Genomic DNA, 20,333 nt, shown 5'->3' on the forward strand with positions numbered 1-20,333 from the left:
AAAATAAAAAATATTAAGCAATCATTCGAGCATTTCTCGCGTGACTGTACACGTGTTGGTACAGTACTTATTTGTACCGAGCATAGGAAAAAAGGGAATTAGAAAAGATTTTAGGAGTGAATTTAGGAAAGTTTAAAACTAGAACACTAAATGTTTGTTTAACCTTATTAGGGAATTTGAACAGGGACAGAGCAAGCTACTAGGGCTAACAAGGACAAAGAGGACCTCATCAAGTCCTATTCTGCTGCCAATCAGATGACCTGCTGAGCATTGCATAGCTGCAATCGCATGCACGCGTCTCACCTCTCAACTTCACCCTCACTCACTTTACCTACTGTGGAGGGAACCCTAGCCTTTTGGAATTTTCTTCTAATCCTTACATTATCCGCTAGTTTTTTTAAAAAAACAAAAATTACTATTTAATTTATAGAACATAGAAAAAAATTTTAATTAATTTTTTAATTTTAATATATATATTAAAACCTTCGTTTTATAAATACATTTTGGTAATTTATAAAGTATAAAATTTTTATTATGATCGAAAAATGTGTTTACCGTTTAGATTGAATAGACCAACATGATTTGAAAAAATTAAAATTAAATATTAATATTTTACAAATCAATTGTCTCTTCAGTATATTTTCAAAATCATAAATATATATGCAATAAAATAAATTGATATGACATATGTGATAGACAAAATGTAAACTAATTAGTTTTATATTTATTAATTAACAGTCTATTATTAATGAATTATCTGATATATCTATAAAAATATACTTTTACCTGATTTCATAGAATATGGCATAGATACTCTCAAAACAACTAGAAGTATATTTATTCCTAGTTTAATTCAAATTTAAAATATTTCTTAACTCACTCGTATTCATCATCTTTATCATTCAAGAAATTTCAACATCTCCAAACTTAATATTTAGTATGCACGTTAAACTAATTTTAATTAATTATTTATTTCATTAATTTTACCTGTTAAATATGCATTTGATAAAAAAAAAACTAATTAATAGATATTTTATAAAAGTGAAAAATTAATTAATAAATTTTTTTATGTATAGTAATTAAATAATAAAATATTTAGTAAAAATTATTAAAAAGATTAATTAATAACTTTTTAAAAAATGTTAATAATATTTTAATATATATTTTAAAATTAATAAACTGATTAATAAATTTATCAATAATATAAAAATTAAATAATATTTTTTTTCTATTGAATATATATATTAAATAAATGAATTCACATACATTAACAAAGTCAAATTTCTGCAAATTTGAATTTAACTTGTATATAATAAATAAATATTTTTCTGTTTTATAATTTTTTTAAATTAATAAATAAATAAATTAAAAATATGATAAATTTCACATTTAATTGCATCATTTTAACAGAAAGCACATACGCTAGATATGTAATTGTTGAGAAATTAAAATAAAATTTCAATAGGATGAAATAAATGTTTAATTAAAAGTCAAGGCTTGAGCAAGGACTGATAGCATCATTTTGTAAACAAAAGTATCCCAAAATAAGGGTCAATGTCCATTGAAACAACAAAACAAAAGGAAAGTATGGCAGCGGCAATTAAGCCAACCGACAATTTTTTATTGATCCAAGCCAAATCTCATAATTTATTTTAATTTATAGAACATTTAAAATAATTTCAAATATTCAAATAATTTTCTCAAATTGTAAAATTAATAATTTAACTTGAAACATATAATACATAAATTATTTTAATTAATTCCTCAAATTTTTATTTTAAATAATTATAAGTCAAAATAACTCAATTTGAGTTATCGAATAAAATAAATCCGTCTGATCTTAAAGTTTTAAGAGATAAAAAGGATTTTTAAAGTAATTTTCATGTTTGTCAATAAGAATTTTTTTTTAAAAAATTAAAGTAATTTGAGGTAGAGGATGTAATATAAAGAGAGAGAAAAGGGCATAAGAGTAAATGTGGAAGTGAGGGTAATAGTTGACGAGACAAAAGTGGACCCAAAAGGACATATTTGGCGGTTCCTGATAAGGAGCTGTCTCTCCACTCCTCTTTGCTTTCTCGCTTGTCATCCCTCAGTCCACGACCCACTGCCACCACTTGACACGTGCCCTTTTTATCAATTTTTTTTTATGGCCAAATAAATTCCAACAACTCAATTATTTATGATTATTTTATTAAATACCCAATTAAATCAAACTTATTACTCTTATTACATACTTAAATTTATAAAAATATAATAACAACTTTTAAAAAAATCAAATTAGTAATTACGTTGTATAAAAATATATTTTTATTAATTAAATTTTTTAAATGCTTTGAATATTAAAATATATAAAATATTTTCCTAAAAAATATATCTCTATAAAATAATCCCACTAATTCCTAAAATAAATTATCTAAATTATCATATTAGTTCCTCGGTCAATACACTCTCAATCATCAAACCCACTTTAAGTTTTTTTCCCCTGTTTTGTCAAAAATTCAGGAATTCAAACGGTATAGTTTTATAAGGCTAAATATATAATTTAGCCATTCATCTTTATATAAAAAATTAATTTATACTTATTTTTTTTAATATTTAGATTTTATAAGCTATAACTATTCTATCCTTAAATTTTATAAAATATAATTATTTAATTTTTAAAAAAATTAAAATAAATATAAATTATATATGTATATAATAATTAAATAGTTATAATTTTATAAAAATAAGAGATACTAATCATAAAAAAATGTAAGAATTGATATATAAAATAATTTTTTATTCTATTGATAATGATATAATGTAGAAGATATTTTAGTCATTATAAAACATGATGGGACTATAAGCATTTAGATGTAGTCGAGTTTCAAAACTTATCAAAATTTATTATGCAAATTGCTCTATTAACGCATAATTCAGTTTACAATCAAGCAAATCGAACTTATCGGAGTTCGAGTTCATCAAAGAGAGACCCAGCTCATCTAAGAGAGACTCAGCTCATCTGACGTAATGAGACAGTAGAGTAATTAAATAGTCATTTGATAATGATGAGAAGATAAGCATGTCCGTACCTACGATTCTATATGATAGCGATAGATAACACCATAACAGAATGACGGTTATGCATCATAAAAAAAATATAAAAAAAAGCGTTAACTATTCAAATTAAATTCATTCACATATACTAAAATACTATATTCTTTTGAATTTCATATTATCATATCATCAAAATACATTATTCAAATATATGGAAAAATATGGAAATCAAGCAATGGAATCCAAAGAGAATCCAATTTAATGAAAAATTATATTATGTTATATTATATTTGGTGGGATACAGATTTTACCAATGTGAAATTGCATTGAGATTGTGCAATCTTTTTTTAGTGCTCTTGCTTATCGTCTCTCAATTATTGTTTAATATAGATTGTGTTTCTTTTTTTCTTTTTTTTTCCGTTTCTATTCATTATTAAATTTAAATTAAAAATTAATTATTTAATTTTTATATTTAGCAATCGAAATTATATTAATGAATGACATTTATATCAGACATAGCATTGAATTTTTAAAATTATTTATTGTATTTTATTATTTCTTATAGAAATAACATAAAAAATGGCAAATTGATTTCAAAATGACGACTAAATAAAAAATATATATAATTAAAATTTATGTTTACTTATATAAATATACTTAAAAAAGAAAAGTTTACAAAAGAGTAAATAACAATTCCCTTGTGAGTGTTGATCTCACTAAAGATGTGGGAGAGAGGGGGGCGGTGCCGGCCAAAAGAGGGCAAGCCACGTGAGAGGGACGTGACTGTGAAGGGATTACTGATTAGATTGTTTTTTTTGTCTGTTAACAACTGAGCGTAATTAGCCGTCATTCCTTTGCCACGTGTATCGTCCTTACTGCAATTTGGTGGCTGTTATTGTACGACACAGATTTATTTTTATTTTTTATTAACGATTATGACACGTGGATTCTCTTGCGCGTCTTCACCTTTTAAAATCTTCCACGTGTGTTTGGATAATACATATAATCTTTTCCTTTCTATTTTAGGCTGCCACCTGACAAACCTATTCTTTTTTTTTTTAATTTAGCCATTTTGGGAATATGCCATTGGGCATATTTTTTATTAGAAAAAATACCGTCCGACCTAATTATGGAATATATATTATAAATATTTATAAAAAATTATAAATTTCATTTTTTATATTTTAATTTTATGAATGAAAAATCCATACGTGGAAAACTTATTAATATACATATATACATACACTAAATTAACATTTAATTATGTTGAAATAATATAGTTATATTTTTTAAATTAGATAAAGCGACAAAATAATAAATAAATTTACAAATATCATTTAGTTTTATAATATTATTAAATATATTATTCTTTTTTAGTTTATATAATGAAATTATTAAATTATAATTTTTTATATTTAATGAATAAGTTAATTAATTCAATTAATTTTTATTAAATTTAATATATTAATATTCAAACATAAATATACATATTAATGTAGAATATCAATATAAATAAATTAAACTATTTGTGAATTATTTAAAATTTGATTCAATAAAAATTTAACTGAATTATAATTATTTTTCAAATGAGTTAGAGTTTAAACTCAATTTTAAAATTTTTTAAATTTAAATTTAATAATATTTAACCCGTTAAAAATGTCGTGAATATATTTGTTTAAATAAATTTATGAATAAATTTATTAAGTAAATTTATAAATAACTTTACTATTTCATCAACAAACTAATTAAGTTGTTAATAAGTTTATACATTATTTTAAAAATTAAAAATAATTATAAAATTATAAAATTTAAATTACTAAAATTTACAATATTAAAAATTATAAATAACTAATATAAACTAGTATAATAAATATTCTTTAATATTATTATTTAAGTAATATTAAATGATAAATTGAATTATGAAAATTAAATACTTTTTAAAATTAAAATGTAATTATAATTTTTTTTAAACTAGATATTACTATAAATATGTAATTAATCATTGTTAATATATTTATATAATTATTTACGTAGTCTATTTACTACATTTCATAATTTTAATTAAAATAATATAATTTTAAACTTTATATATTATTTGTATAATGTTATTGAGTATGTATTTATTTATATTATTTTTGTTATGAATTGTATTATGGTGATTTACTCTATTTTTTATGTTATTTATATTAACGGTGATTAATAATTTATTAAAGTATATTTATAATAATTTATAATTTGAATCTAAACTCGTGTTGAATTTCAAATTTTTTTAATGAGTTTCTTAATTAAATTTTTCGAATTTGAATTTCTATTTTATTAACGCTTTTTAATCGAATTTCTCGAACTCAAATCTTGTTAATGATTTTCTTAATCGATTTTTTCGATTTGGAATTCAAATTACACTTGTTATTATATTAAATAAATTTTTTATTAGTTTGAATAAATTTTTTATAAGTTTAATTCAAACTAAATATTAAAGTTGACTCCAACTCAAACTTTTAAAATTTTAACTTAATAAAATTTAATCAACTCGATTCAATTATATCTATAAAAGACCTAAATTTAATATATAATTTAAAAATAAAATTAATTATAAATATAACTATTATGATTATTAATTTTTACTCATTAGATTACTTGTTAATAGTCAAATTTTATTATTTAGATTTGTATTTTAAAAAATATGGGAAAAAAAATTAATTAAATTCTCATATAATTATACTTGTTTTTTTATATTTAATTTATTTTAATTTAATAATTAAAGATATATTATTCACTCGTAGACTCAAGTTGCATTCCTTCCTTAAAAATATGTGATTTTTACTTTTTATAATAATTTTAAAATTAAAAATTAAATTAATTTATTTTAATCATGACATTTTAAAAAAAAAATTAAATTTTTGAAAGGGTCTAGTTTCTAACTTTAACTAAATATGCTAATTTCACCTTTTAACTATTTTTTCATGCAAGAATTTTACGTGTGGAATTTTATTTATAATTAGGAAAATGCCACTTATTAATCTAAATCAGATACTTTGTCACTACCCTGTTCTTGCTTTATTTTTTTTAAAAGGAAACAAAAAAGAATTTGAAAGAGAAAAAAAAATAGCAATAACGTTATCAATTTTCTATTGAATGGGAAATATTCGTTTAATATTTAATTCAAAATCTCATATTAGGTTAACATATTTAGCATGAATTTACATGTAAATGGAAGAAAGAAAGAAAGAAAATATAATAATACTGTTATTGTAATTTATTATTACTAAAATTATTTTTAAAATTTTATGGGCTTTTATATTATTTCATTGAAGTAAATATATATTTTAAAAATAGTTGGCGATCAGGAAAAATAAATAATTTTTTATTAGGAAATTTTATGAAAATATACAAAAATCTATTTTTATCTTGTGATAACCACTGGATTTCTGCACCCCGTTTGGGGTCAAACCTCATACATGCATCAAGTTCAGGCCGCTCAGCCTGGAAATCGGACTGCGACCCATTTATTCAAACAGGCCGGCCTAACTCTTTGAGTCCAATGAACCAATTCTTTCTGGGCTCAGCCCACATCACATCTTCTGATCCAGCCCGGAATCAGGAAGAAGACCAACTTATCCTTCACGTGGGATCACCCACACGCGCGTCCGGAGAATCAGAGGCCGTTACACATGGGACAGTGATCTGATTTCCTCGTACGTCCAAATCAACGTGACATGGGCAGGTGGCCCAATGGCATGCATTCTGTTACACGTCACTAGCGGATAAAAAAGAATATATAAGAGGAGAAATACTCTCCTCTAGGTCAAAACTTTTCCAATTTTACAGAACCCATTGTAAAACCCTATTTTTTGAATCTCAGATCATCACCTTGAGTTGAATTATCGAAATTATTTTTCTAAAAAGTAAATAGTTATATTATCCTCATACAAAGAAATTAGAATATTAATTTATTGTTATTTAACTTGAATTTACGTGAATTAATTCAAAATTAAAGTTTATTTAAATGATTGATGTGAATTAATTTACGATTAAAATTTATTTATTAGTCTTTTACGTTTAAGAATAAATTTAAATTTTATATTTTTTCATTTAATATGATTAATTTTATAAAAGAAAAATTTAAATAAATTATTATAAAATCATTCATAATTTCATCTATATACATGATTAAATATTTTTAAATTAAAAAATTTTAAAAATTTTTATTCTAAATAAAAATTAAAAAAATAAATTGAATTGAATTCTTACTAAATTGTTGATTTTATTGGTATATATAAGTTTATTATTAAATACATTTACACTAAGAAGTAAATTCTATGGCTTGGAAAATATTTTTTTATACTTTTGTTTAGTATGATTCCTTTTGAGAGAAAAAAATTCAAATAAATTTATTAAACTTATGTAAGATTTTAATCTATTTTAAAATCAAAGTTTTTTAAATTAAAAAAAAATTAAAAATTTTCATACCAAATAAGAGAATTATAAAAAAAAATCAATGAAATCAAATTATTATGAAATTTTTAATTCCACGTGAAGGATATAAGAAGTAAATATTTTTTGTCTTTTAAGTGAAAGTTCCAAAATTACATATATATTACTAAAGTATGCCTAACATTCAATAAATGAGATAGTATGATATGACTTTTTTTTATTTTAAAAAGTGTCTTAAATTTGAATTCGAATATAAAATATTTTTAAAACCTAGATTTTTTAATGTGAATTTAAATTAGTTAAGTTAATAAATTTCAAATGTTAGATGATTTAAGAAAAAAGAAAGAGAGAAGGGATTAATAAAAGCAAAAAGGGATTATTGAGAAGTGATCATTGTAAAGGGAAACAAAGATATATGCATGGGAATAATCAATGATCACAAAAGCTAAGATGTCGGCACACATAGATTGAGAAATGGGAAGAGGAGCGATCAAGAGAAAGGAGGAATCGAGCGAGCAGTTAATTAAAAGTTAGGAAATGGATGTAATCGAATTAATTTAGAAATTTAATTTAATTTTATATTTTTTTTATTTAATTTAATTTAAATTTAAGTTAAAAATAAAATTATTTCAGTTTGATGTAGTTTTGATAAAAAAAATATAAAAACATTAATTTGAACCAATTTATTATTATACTATATTATTTTGATAATGCAGAGAGATGAAATCTAATCAAAATTAAAATATTTTAATTAAATTTTAGAATATTAAGTCTTCATTTTATTTTTTAACACATGTTTTTAGTGGTTAGAATACTCAAAAAAATTTAATTAACAAAAATATTTTCATAAACAAAATTAGATTAGGAAAATGACACTTTTTTCTATAAAAAAAATTATTATTCACACTTTTAATATTTTTATTAAAATCTTTATATATAAAAATTTTAAATTAAAATTAAATAATAAAAAATAAATTATTTTATCTACCGAGAATATTATTCGAGAAAAATATCTTTTTAAATATAATTTTTTTTTAAAATAAATGAAATCTAAAAGTAAAATATATAAAATAAAATTTTCATTTAAAAGTTCAACTAATCGAATTAAACTAAATTGGTTTAATTCAAATCGATTGCTCTTCTAATTCGATTTCATTTTCACAAATATTTAAATTTAATTTTTAGTTTATTCGTTTGATTTTAGTCGAATAAACCGAATGGACACCCATGTACATACACATCTATCACCAGCCTGGTTCCTTCTGTTTGTATCTCTGTAGAAATAGAAACTAAAGGAAAGTTAAAAAGAGAAAAGACAGAAAAAAAAAAAAAAAAGTGGACCATGTGATGGTAAGGGTTTGAAATAGACATAAAGATGAGGTGTGTGAGGACTAACCACAACACACTTCCCTCTCAAAAAGGTTTGATAATGAAGCATTGGTTGATGGTGGGGTTTCAAAAAGGTTCTGGATTTAATGCAAAAGATGGTTTGGTGTTAGGTCAAGGTATCATGTGCTTTGCACACCTTAGAGTTTCTGCTTAAAGAGATTTTAAGAAAAGAAAAAGGAAAAAAAAAATAAAAGAAAGAAAATTCTATAACAGGAAAATTCTATAACAGAACAGGTTAATTTTATGGAAAACATATTTTTCCAAATACAATAAATAATTTTGCATTAATTATAAATTATGTATATACATAAAGGTATTAATTAAAAAAAATAACCATAGCCTAATTTATATAGTGCAAGTTCAATGGTTCACTTGACACAGTTTCTGGAACTAAAGACAACTGAAGAAACCCTCAAAAGCATGGCATATATCAAGTGGGTGAATTTGGAAGGTACCTTCTTTTGTTTCCTATGAACAACAATCCATCAGCAAATGCACATGTAATTTGGGTATATCCTTCCAAGAAACTTCCCAGCAATCTCCTTGCAATGGACACAACACTAGCTTATTCACAAGGCCAGACTCCTGCAGACGTACGTGGCTATCTGGTGTCTGCAACCTTGTTTAATGCTTCTGGTGCAAACGACTCTGGTAAAACTCCAAGCTAATCTTTAACAGACAAGGACAAATCAATGCTTTGGTTCAGGGTAATTACCAGATTTGTGTTTCCAGCAGATGGGGTAATTGCCAGAAGAGTTGCTAGTCCAACAATACTCTTCATCTTGAAATCTACTTCCATTATAAGGAAATTTTGGTACATTTACAGAAATTTGTATATTAACCAAGAATAGAATCTCATATTGGAGATGGGATGAAACCATTAAGCCATTTGTACATCTGGAACTTCTAGAAACATCAAGAAGCAAGTAGTATTACAAGCAAACTAATGTAACAGAAATATATTATTAATTATTTATGAAAAAGGCGGCTTAATTATGAATAATGATGCTCTGAACTTGGAAATGCAATCTAATTTTATCCTCAATAGTCAACATAAAAGTAAATACAAGAAAATACCAAAATAGAAAAAAGATTCTCATTCTCTCACGCCTCTTGGAAGCCTGCCTGAACTTTACAATGGGATGCACACGCTCATTCTCTCACCCTCTTGGAAACCTGCCTAAACTTTACAATAGGATGCACTCCATATCTGTTTAACTTGTCACAGAAATGCTAGTTGGAAGCTACAATATTAACTTCTGACACCATTGACATACCAGGTCCAGTGCTACCACTTGAAGGCATCTTCCAATCCAATACATTAGTTATTTTGTCTTCAGGTCTTCCAGCGAGTGTCTTGCATCATATCCACAAATTCATTGTAATCAATGCGTCCATCCTGAAAGAATATAAAAAGGTGCAAAACATGAGTCATATTGAATACAGTCGGCTTTTTTTTTATTGCTGAGACTAAATCATATGTATCTGGTAAGCTATTTACATTATCTTTGTCAATTTCACGTATTAGATCTCCCAGGTGAACATCTCCCAAGCCAAATTGGTCACAAGCCTGTTGGAGCTCATCTTGAGTGATGTACCCACTCCCATCTTTATCAAAGTATGAGAAGGCTGCAAATAGATGATCTTCCTTTTCAATCTTGTTTATATGAAGCATTGCTGCTATGAATTCACTGTAGTCTATGGTACCGCTGTTGTCAATATCTGCCTGAAATTTTTAACAAAGATAACCTTTATTGGAAGAAAAGTTCGAAGGGTGAGAGGAACTACCAATGTTGTCAAATCCAAGACTGTCATTTGGGAGGTCATAGGTGCCTGAACAGTGATCATGTTACTTAAGGGCACTTGATAAGCACTCAGAACATAACTTTAGCCAAAAAACAACAAAAACAAATTTCATGTCATCTTCATCCATATTTTAGATTCTAATAGACTAGTTTATTGGAAGGTCTATTTGTGGGCACATGCGGACAAATCTCAGCATCTTCCCCTTTCTCCTGGCTCTTCAAATGCTGACTAACCTATGAAGATCTTACCCATAATTATGCAAACGAGACTTTCTGTTCTGTTCTCCCTCTCAAATTGTACTTGCCATTATAGGCAAACCAAAATATGTGTTAAGATTTGTTTGAGCATACAATTTCTGGAAAAAAAAACTATAACTATTAGAAGACTTTAAGCATAGCCACAATATTCGATGTACTTATGACTTAGCAACCTCAGCCTTTTGTTCAAAGGAGTTGCAATAACTTTGACCATTACTACTCATGCGATCTCATTCTTAAGATCAGAGAGTCATTAGCATATCGCTTCTAATCCACTTGATGTTTTGCAACATAGTTTCAAGTTAAAATACCATCATGATTATATAATACAAGCCTACATAACTATCATAATTTAAATCTCAGACTGGTACTTACTGCTTGCATCAACCCAGCAACCTCAGAGTCCTTGAGATTAGCTCCCACTCGTTCTAATCCATTCTTCAGTTCCTCAAGAGTAATATGTCCACTATTGTCAGCATCTATCATCTTGAACATTTCTTTTAGACCTGCAATTTCTTCTTCAGACAGGCTTTCAGCTATGACCTGTTCAGAAAAAAGAAAACGGCAGTCATCTCCAGAGAATCTAGGTGGTAATTTATAGCAAATCAGGTAAGCAGATATTTAGAGAGGAACCTCTCTAAACAGCAAAAACAGACAATACTTTAACTTCTTTCTTGTCGCATAGATTTTGAAAGGTTCCAAGCAATTCACAAAAGATGCCTTGGTGAAGAGGAAAAGAAGAGATACTGATGCTATTGAAAATTTGGAATGAGTGCTTCAAAATTAGTATTTTGTTGGCATGCATTTCATGAAAAGTTATAAAATGGTAGTATATGTATATGCACTGGGAATGTATTCAAAATGGAAGAGCACCCATGAAAAACATTTCGTATGATAAATTTTCTGGAATAGTCATGACCAGCTTTGAAGGAAGATAAGAACTCACTCGAATAGCAATTCTCTTGAGTTTGTTCATGGCTGAGAATTGCTTCAGGCGACTAAGAACTGCAGAATCAAGAGGTTTATCAGGGGCAACACCATCCACCTGAACCCAAGGGTGGCCTGCAAAGGCACAAAAAGAATGGATAACATATTGATGTACTTTAAATAGGTAATTAATAAATATCTGATTCCTCTGAAGCAACTAGCAAGGCTTTGATCCAAAAACAATAGCATAACCACTACACCACCTAATTGCACAAACTTTCTATTATGACTAAGGAATAAAGAAATAGTAGATTAGTCTCTTCAGTCAATTGTAATTGTAGAAAGTAGTTATGAGATTCAAAATAGTATGAATAGGAACTTACTTGTAAAGGGAAATATATCCAAATCATTAGTAATCAAGATAAACTCGTTCTCTCTATTTCTGCTCTCTCCTCTTCTCTAATTCTCTCTATTACTTCTCCCCTTCTATTTCCTTCTCTCCCCATTTCTCTGTTTCAAAAGGAATTACAGGTCTGCTATGTAACACTTCCTTATTCAGTAAAAGGCACATCTGTATTTCACCTAAAAACTTACAGTTGCTGTCACTTGAAACAAAACAATAGAATAGTATCATCCGGAAGGTATTTAAGAATTACAGAGGTGCACAACACAATATGACAAGATAAATTCATTCACAAAACTAATAAAAGAGAAGGAAAAGACAAATTAAGCAAATATTTTATCTGGTGAAAACAAATTATAGATTAGATTGCAGTAGCATGTGCTCACGGAGAACTTGATGGGCCGTCAATCGCTTTTTAGGGTCCCTCGCAAGCATTCTTCTGACCAGATCTTTTGCACTTTCAGATACACTAGGCCATGGTTCTGATAAGAAGTCTAGTTCACCTCTTAAAACCTGTTCAAATATTCCTTGTTCCGTTTCTGGTACCAAACATGACATAAGATGCCACAAAAATTAGATGATGCTGAAATTGCCTAGAATCCGTAGAAACTCATAGAAAAATAAAGCTAAAAATCATGCCTCTCACCATCCCAAAATGGGGGAACACCACTTAACAAAATATAAATGATAACCCCAACACTCCAAACATCACATTCTGGACCATAATGTTTTTGCAATACTTCTGGGGCTACATAGTAGGGGCTTCCAACTACATCAGAGAAAGTTTCGCCTGACAGGATAAAACAATATTTTCCATCAGATATACATCAACTAACTCTAATAAAGTGAGGATGATAATGCAATCCCACTAAGCTTCAAATAAGCACATGGATTGGAGAAACTGTGTTTCATACAAGAAAGCTTTGCTTTTTAAAGGAATTTAAGCAACTGAAGACATATCATAGCCATATCTACATCCACTGAAATATTTGCAAAGGAAGTTTTACAGTTTCTGCATAATCAATGAAAGAACTTTGTTCATACTCATAGAAACGAAAATTTGCAGGATCAGTTAGTAGTTAGTACGTTTTCACAACTATAGAATGTAAGTGGTCCAATCAAAATATATCTTCCACGATTAAGTGATATATCTTCAACCGGTATCAGAAGTTGATATGTTCAAACTTTTGAGGTCCAATAAAAAACCTGGTAGGAATCTCCATTTTTTATCTGATATGAGCTCACATAGATCTCTGATCTTTCTTCCTAACATTTCATATGCTCATCTCAAATGTTTTTTTTTTTCTTTCTCTACTTTTATTGCATATCTCCTGAATGTTGCATAATTTAAAGATAAAAAAAGAAGAAGCAAGATTTTATCACATATTGTGTATTTTTAGGAAGTAAGAATATATAGCAGGAGTTAGCAGAAGAAAAATGCCCTGTCCTACAAAAATATTCTTAGGAGAAATCAATTAACTTATCTAACCTCAAGCACAACTAATTTCCATTTAAGGAAAGAACAAGGCAAAAAGGCAATCATATAGAGGCTAAAATAAATAACATGATTCATGAGGACTTATTACAAATATGGTGTCCAACATTTCTAAGGAACAAGATATAAAGCCTTCAAAGAGCATTACCAGGAGTTCTTAGCCGCTACCAGAGTATCACCCTTCAAATATTAAATATTTTTCTAGTTGAAACTAATTAACTGAAGAAGCTAGAGTACAACCATTACATCTCTCAAAGCATAAGAGAAATTCCAACCAGAGGCATGTCAGAACTAGTATATGCTTATTGGAAACTCAAAGGAAACATTTGCAAGAATTGGCTCAAAATGGCTTTCTCAACAAATATACTGCTACCAGATCTCCAATCTGTTGCTTGAAAGCTTGAGGTAAATGTCTTCAGGTCTGAAAGTTCTAAGTTACTAGCAAAACTCTAAACTACTATTAGCACTAGGATATGTGCTTCTAACTACATGCCTAAGCCCTACCCCTAACTATTAAACCCTTCAAAAAATATATAATAAGCACAAAGTTCAGCCGTGACTAAGTACGCGCATGAATCATCTTTCTGTTTCCCCTTATTGAATCCCACATCGGTTATGGAAAGGATAATATGCCCCTTATACGACCATAAGCACTCCTCTTGAGCCGGCTTTCAGGGTGAGTTAGGCCTGACCTAAATTTAACATGACTTAGTCTAAATTTAATATGGTATCAGAGCCTCCCATTCGATATTGGGTCTCTTATAAATAAGTCACGCACCAGTAAAATTTTAGTCGTGGGGTGCGTTGAATCCGAATCGGCTATGAAAAGGGTAATATGCCCTTACATGGTCCATAGGGCCTCCTCCTTTTGAATTAGCTTTTGGGTGAGTTAAAACTGATCCAAATTTAACCCCACATGTAAACTTCTCTTGGATTCTACTTGGCAATGCCTTCCATTTTCAACTTAATCCAATCCCTGCTTGGAGGACTCCAATTAATATGGCTCTCCAACACCTAATCTTTTCATCTTTACCCCCAGTGAAATGGCTCAATGAGTACCCATCTTGTACGGTTACTATTCCAAGAAAAAAAAAAGATAAAAGAAAAAAAGAAAGAAAGAAAGAAAGAGAAACATTATTTATGGGATGCAATATCAACGTCAAATCAGAAACTGAGCTCCTTAACTGTATAGAATGATGGACACGGAAATTCCGTTAAAGATATTGTCCAATTAAAATATGTAATTATAAAAATAAACTACCTGAAATAAACATAAGTTGACAAGAGAGTTTCTTAGATAAAGTTTTAGTCTTATATAATTAAATTACAGTAATCCTCGTATATTTTACATTAACTGAAATCTAATCATTCTTTTTTTTTTACAAGGATTAGTTTATAGTATTTTTTTAATGGAAATCCTATATCTATGTAGCCTAACTCATGAAACCATTTTTTCCTATATTTAAATTTTTTATTGATTTTAAAATTTCAGACCCATTTAACCCATATTTTCCAAAACTCAAGATTTTTTTTTTCTTATTTAAATATCTAACATATGAAATCCTTATTTTCAATCAACTCAATAACCATTTAAAAAGCAATAAAGTAAGGTAAAATTTTAAAAACAAAAAAAATATATATATAATATGAGCTAATTTGAGTGAACTAATTTGAAGAGTAATGTATATGTAAAGTTTAAGAATGATAGGAAGCATTATCACCATTGATAATGTTGCAATTTATAGATTGAATTTGTTAAACCTCTGAATAGGAAGAAACTATAGCTAGATGTGAATAGGAAGAAACTATAGCTAGATGCGAAGGGAGAGTTAGTTGAGTTATGCAAAAAGAAAGTCTCACAGCTGTATACCAAAGAGATTTTGAGGGTTTGCAAAATTACAAATACAAATCCTCAAAATTTTAGAAAGTTCAGGGGTCCCAATGCCCCTGATGGCCCTTAAATGGGACCATTATTGGCCCTATAGATCCAAGAAAGAAATCACATGGCAAATGGCATATAGACCAATAATTTTTAAAACACATTCATCCCACTTGATGTAGCTTCATTTTATTTGTTACAATCTCTATCCAAAGTTGAATTGTTAAATCACAATGATCAAGCATTATACAAATCAATCTCCACATTTGTAAATATTATACAAATCAGTTTGACAGAATTACATACAATATTGTAAGCTTAGTCAATGGGTATTACCGGCAGTTATATATATGTGGATTCTACATGTACACTTAATTATACAGCTTATATCCACGTATATATATAACGAACCCTAAGAGAGGATCAAAACGATTCTCATCAGACGATTCAGACCTCTTTACATAGGTCTCGTGTGGTTCGACAGGGTTACTTCCTCAGAAGTGAAATTATCATAAAATAACTTAACTGGGTTAGGGGATGCAAAAAAGTCATCTGACTGGGAAGAGGGTTACTTTCTCAGAAGTGAAATTATCATGAAATAACTTAACTGGGTTAGGGGATGCAAAAAAGTCATCTGACTTCGACTTCCCAGGAGGTCAAGAAAATGTTGACAACCAAAAAAACAAAATTTTGGTATTTCCTGGGAACTTCAAGTTCCTTAGTTAAGTTACCCCAACCAAACAAGACCATAATCTCCCGTTTGACGTACCAATTAAGATATCCAATATGCACCTACAGGCACTATAGCAACCAAACGTTGTTTCCATGACATTATTTCCAAAAGTTGCTGAGCATCTTGCCCTCCTGCTTTAATTCTCCTATGAAGTCAAATGCAACAGCCTCACCTTGCCGAAAAATATTTGAGGTGGAGGGGAATTATTAATTTGATATATTGAAAACACTACATGGAACAAAATGTCCAAGCCTAAATAAATCAAGGCATATAAGAATGATTGCAAACAACAACTAAGATGTTAGGTTAATAATGTCAAATTCTTGGAGAGTGAAGGTTTATAGTTCTGGTCATTGAAAATTTGATGCTTAAGAATTACTATAACAGAAAGCTGAAAGTTTATAGATGTACCTGGCCTGAAGAAAATTGAGAGCCCAAAGTCTATTGTTTTAAGCGGTGCATCCTCTTCGTGATCGACAAACAAAAAATTCTCAGGCTTCAAGTCCCGGTGCATAACACCTAAAGAATGGCATGCTTCGACAACGCCAACGATCACCCTTGCCAGCTCAGCAGCCTTTCTCTCAGTATAATGCCCTTTCTGAATAATTCTATCAAAAAGTTCCCCGCCAGCACAAAGTTCCATAAGAACATGAACTGCGACAGCATCCTCATAAGCATCAAAAATCTTTATCACATTGGGGTGACCCTCCAAATGGTGCATTATCCGAATTTCCCTCCTAACATCCTCAACATCATCGTCCACAGTCAACTTCCTCTTTGCAATTGATTTGCAAGCAAACTCTCTCCCAGTTGCCTTCTCGATACAGAGATATGTTGTCCCAAATTGCCCTTGTCCAAGCTTCCTCCCCAAGCTATAAATCTCCTTCAGATTCCCAGTTTTCCTTCCTAACACAGAGTCCGCTTGAAGCCCAGCACTCGAACTTCTCTTCACATTACTGGGTTTCTTCTTGGGCTTCGGTTCCTCCGGAGGCTTATGGACCCCTGCATCCCTCATCTCCGGCTTAATCGATTTTTCACTGTCCAACACTTTAGGTGGTGTTCCATTTGGGATCACAACAGTTTCAGGTGGGACACTTTGACTTGAGGCATTGTCTTTGTCCGATCCTTTCTTAGAACCCTCAGATTTTTTTGATTCATCATCTTTTTCGCTGTTTTCCTCTTTGGAAGGAGCCGGCAGCCTATTCGGTGGCTGCGTACGCCAAACAGCAGCAGTAACAGATTGTAAAAATCCATTCTGTGGTCCTACACATGTGTTCCCCATCAAAAAGCAAATAATCCAATCTCTAGTCCTTATTACCGCTCTGAAATTTAGCCTCCAAATTATCGAGATTACTAGTCTCTAACAATCCCACTGATGGCGACCAAAAAGCAAAATTAGCAATTTGGCTCCAAAATTGTTTGGAAATCCCATTTGCAACCTTTCTCCTCTAAAATGCAGTCTTCCAAATCAACCAACGATATCAACACTTCAAATTTTATGATAATTCAACCCCCACTAGAAAAATTAAATCACAGATTTGCTCATACAATTAGTAATTTCTAATGAATCTGGATTTGAAAACTATAAACATTGAAAGCATTGGAATCCAATCTGATAATTTCACAATAACCTAGATATATCACTAAATTGCAGGAAAATGGAGTTGTCGTACGCAAAGGAGAAGCAAAGTTAGAGAAATGAAAAGCATCGGACTTACTCGTTCAAAAATGGAGATCAAAGAAACGAGGTAGAATCTGAGAGAAAATTTCCCGAAAAAATGTTCCATAATTTTATGATGAAATTAAAAAAAAAAAAATCATATCTTATATTTAACGATTTTTGTTCTAATGGTTTTGCGATGCATGAGATCAAATGACCACTCACTTCATTATCAGCTTCATCATGATTAGCGAGTGGGATTTGGCGCGATCCATGCACTGACCGCTGCACACACGTGCCCGCTGAAAGGCGAAACGAATCAGGCCGTTAATAACTAACTAGTTCCTTTTTTTTTGACAGGAAACCCCTAATATTTTTGTCTATAGTTTTAAAATTAATTTATCTTTTAAAAAAAATCAAAATTTTTTATATTTTTCACTATTATAGTCTGATTTTTTAATTTTCGATAATAAAAATTATTCTTTTTAATTTTTCACAATTATAAAAAATATCTAAAATTAATTTTATTCAGTATTACATATTATGTTTATAGGAATTTTTAATAATTTTCAATTCTACATTATCAAGGCATAATAGATAAAAAAAATCAAATTTTTATATTTTTTTTATAATTATAGTCTCATCTTTTAATTTTAAATAAAAGAAAATTTACAATTAGTCAAATTCTAAAATTAATTTTTTCAAAGTTATAAATTTTTTCAAAGTGGTAACTTATTTATAAAATATAATTTATTTAATTTCATTGTTTTTACTAATTTTTATTAATTAGTTATTCAATTTTTTAATTTATTATTTAATTATTAAGACCCTAATTATGTGTATGTATAAAGGTTGCAAATAACTTATATAATTTTTAATGATTGAACTCTTAATATAATAAATATACATTATTTTTAGGCGAATTACAAATTATACATAATTTATATTGTTTGATATTATTTAGTTTAATTATATTTATTTATTATGAGATTTTCAATTAAAATTTATGAGGTAAAATGTTTTATCAACGTATATAATTAATAATAAATTTATAATATATTATTTAAATGAAAAATATAAATAAGTTATTTGTTAAAAGATATTATTAGCCACTCCATCTATATAAAGTTTAATGATATCAATAAAATTTTTAAAATGTTACAAAATAACATTTTATTTAAAAAAGAAAAATTATTTTTCTTATAAGTTTTTAAGTTTTTTGAATAATATTTATATTTGCAAAATTTTCAAATGTTTTAAATTTCAAATAATATAAAAAAAATTTTCTGTAAAAAGCTATTTTATAGCATTTTAGCCACATAGATTATGTAAGTTTTTTTTTTACGATATGACAAAATTAATTTAATTTTTTGTGCTATTGTCTATATTAAGTTACAATATATTATAGTTCCCTTCTAATTAAAATTTGACTTTGATGAAATGAGCATATTGTAGACTTATGAGTTTGATTAAGCAATGACATGGAAGCCTCAACTATTTCATTATTATTATTATTATTTACCGGCATATGTAAGAGGTAAAAGAGATTCTTTGTCAATTTTGAACTACAATATTTTATTATTTAAATTAAAAAATTTGGTCAAGTTTTAGAAAGTATTTATAAGAATTTTTTTATAATATCATAGTTTAATATCTCGATTAATTTAGATTCACATCGGATATACTTATTAAGAGAGTGAAGTGTTTCCTTCTAAATTTTAAATATATTTCATACTCAAAACTTAAATTTTATGTTAAAAAATAAAAATTTATATCATTTTATTTATTTTTTAGAATGTATTTATAAAAATTTCGATCAGTAAATTTGTTTTGTAAAGTTCATTTAATGCTTTCATTTTTAAAGTTCAAAACCCAGTTATTTAAGTGGGTGTATGCTTGCTTTCATTCTCAAAGTTGAGAGTAAACTCTCCCACCTCAAAAGTTGTTTATATTTATTTTTGTTTTTTTTTTTATTTAAAACTATATTTAGCAATAGTTTTAAATATAAGTAAGGGTTAAGTAAGATTGATCTGAGAGAAGCCTGTTTTCCCCTTTTATTCTTTTCATTTATCTGTCAGTGACGTGTAACGGTCTCACTGCCATTGGATCACCTGTCTTTGCCATACGGATACGGACGTACGAGAATATCAGATATCTGCTCCATGCGTAACGGCCATTTAATTCTCTCATGGCACGCATGCGAATGGACCCACTAGGCGGATGAGCTGGCTACTTCTTCTTCTCCGGACTGGGCTGGAAGATAAGATTAGAACTGAAGTCCAGGGAAAATCTGATCTTAGGGCCGAACGGACTG

At 28.2% G+C, this 20,333-nt stretch overlaps 1 protein-coding gene across 3 annotated transcripts; it reads right to left on the reverse strand.

The window, feature by feature from the left end:
• Window positions 1-9,856: 9,856 nt before the first annotated feature.
• Window positions 9,857-18,294, reverse strand: LOC110621384 (calcium-dependent protein kinase 20). Of its 3 annotated transcripts, XM_021765663.2 has the most exons (8): window positions 18,078-18,278; window positions 16,771-17,875; window positions 12,899-13,042; window positions 12,639-12,791; window positions 11,869-11,984; window positions 11,298-11,465; window positions 10,361-10,585; window positions 9,857-10,258 (listed from the first exon to the last, which is right to left on the reverse strand). In XM_021765663.2, exons 2-8 carry the CDS (start codon window positions 17,639-17,641, stop codon window positions 10,196-10,198), a joined length of 1,740 nt encoding a protein of 579 aa, XP_021621355.1. In that variant the 5' UTR covers window positions 17,642-17,875; window positions 18,078-18,278; the 3' UTR covers window positions 9,857-10,195. The 3 variants fall into 3 exon arrangements, with proteins under 3 accessions (XP_021621355.1, XP_021621353.1, XP_043815376.1); XM_021765661.2 differs by having other exon boundaries at window positions 16,771-18,278; XM_043959441.1 differs by lacking the exon at window positions 9,857-10,258 and having other exon boundaries at window positions 10,407-10,692; window positions 16,771-18,294.
• Window positions 18,295-20,333: the final 2,039 nt, after the last annotated feature.

This window comes from Manihot esculenta, chromosome 8, assembly GCF_001659605.2.
Source record: "Manihot esculenta cultivar AM560-2 chromosome 8, M.esculenta_v8, whole genome shotgun sequence".
NCBI classification, from domain to species: Eukaryota; Viridiplantae; Streptophyta; class Magnoliopsida; order Malpighiales; family Euphorbiaceae; genus Manihot; species Manihot esculenta.

Excerpts from the sequence above, each read along its gene's own strand:
- LOC110621384 (XM_021765663.2), bottom strand. The coding sequence starts at position 17,641 with ATGGGGAACACATGTGTAGGACCACAGAATGGATTTTTACAATCTGTT. Across the intron at positions 10,586-11,297 it reads TTGCTGGGTTGATGCAAGCA|GCAGATATTGACAACAGCGG; the intron begins GTAAGTACCAGT and ends TAAAAATTTCAG. Across the intron at positions 10,259-10,360 it reads GTGAAATTGACAAAGATAAT|GATGGACGCATTGATTACAA; the intron begins GTAAATAGCTTA and ends ATATTCTTTCAG.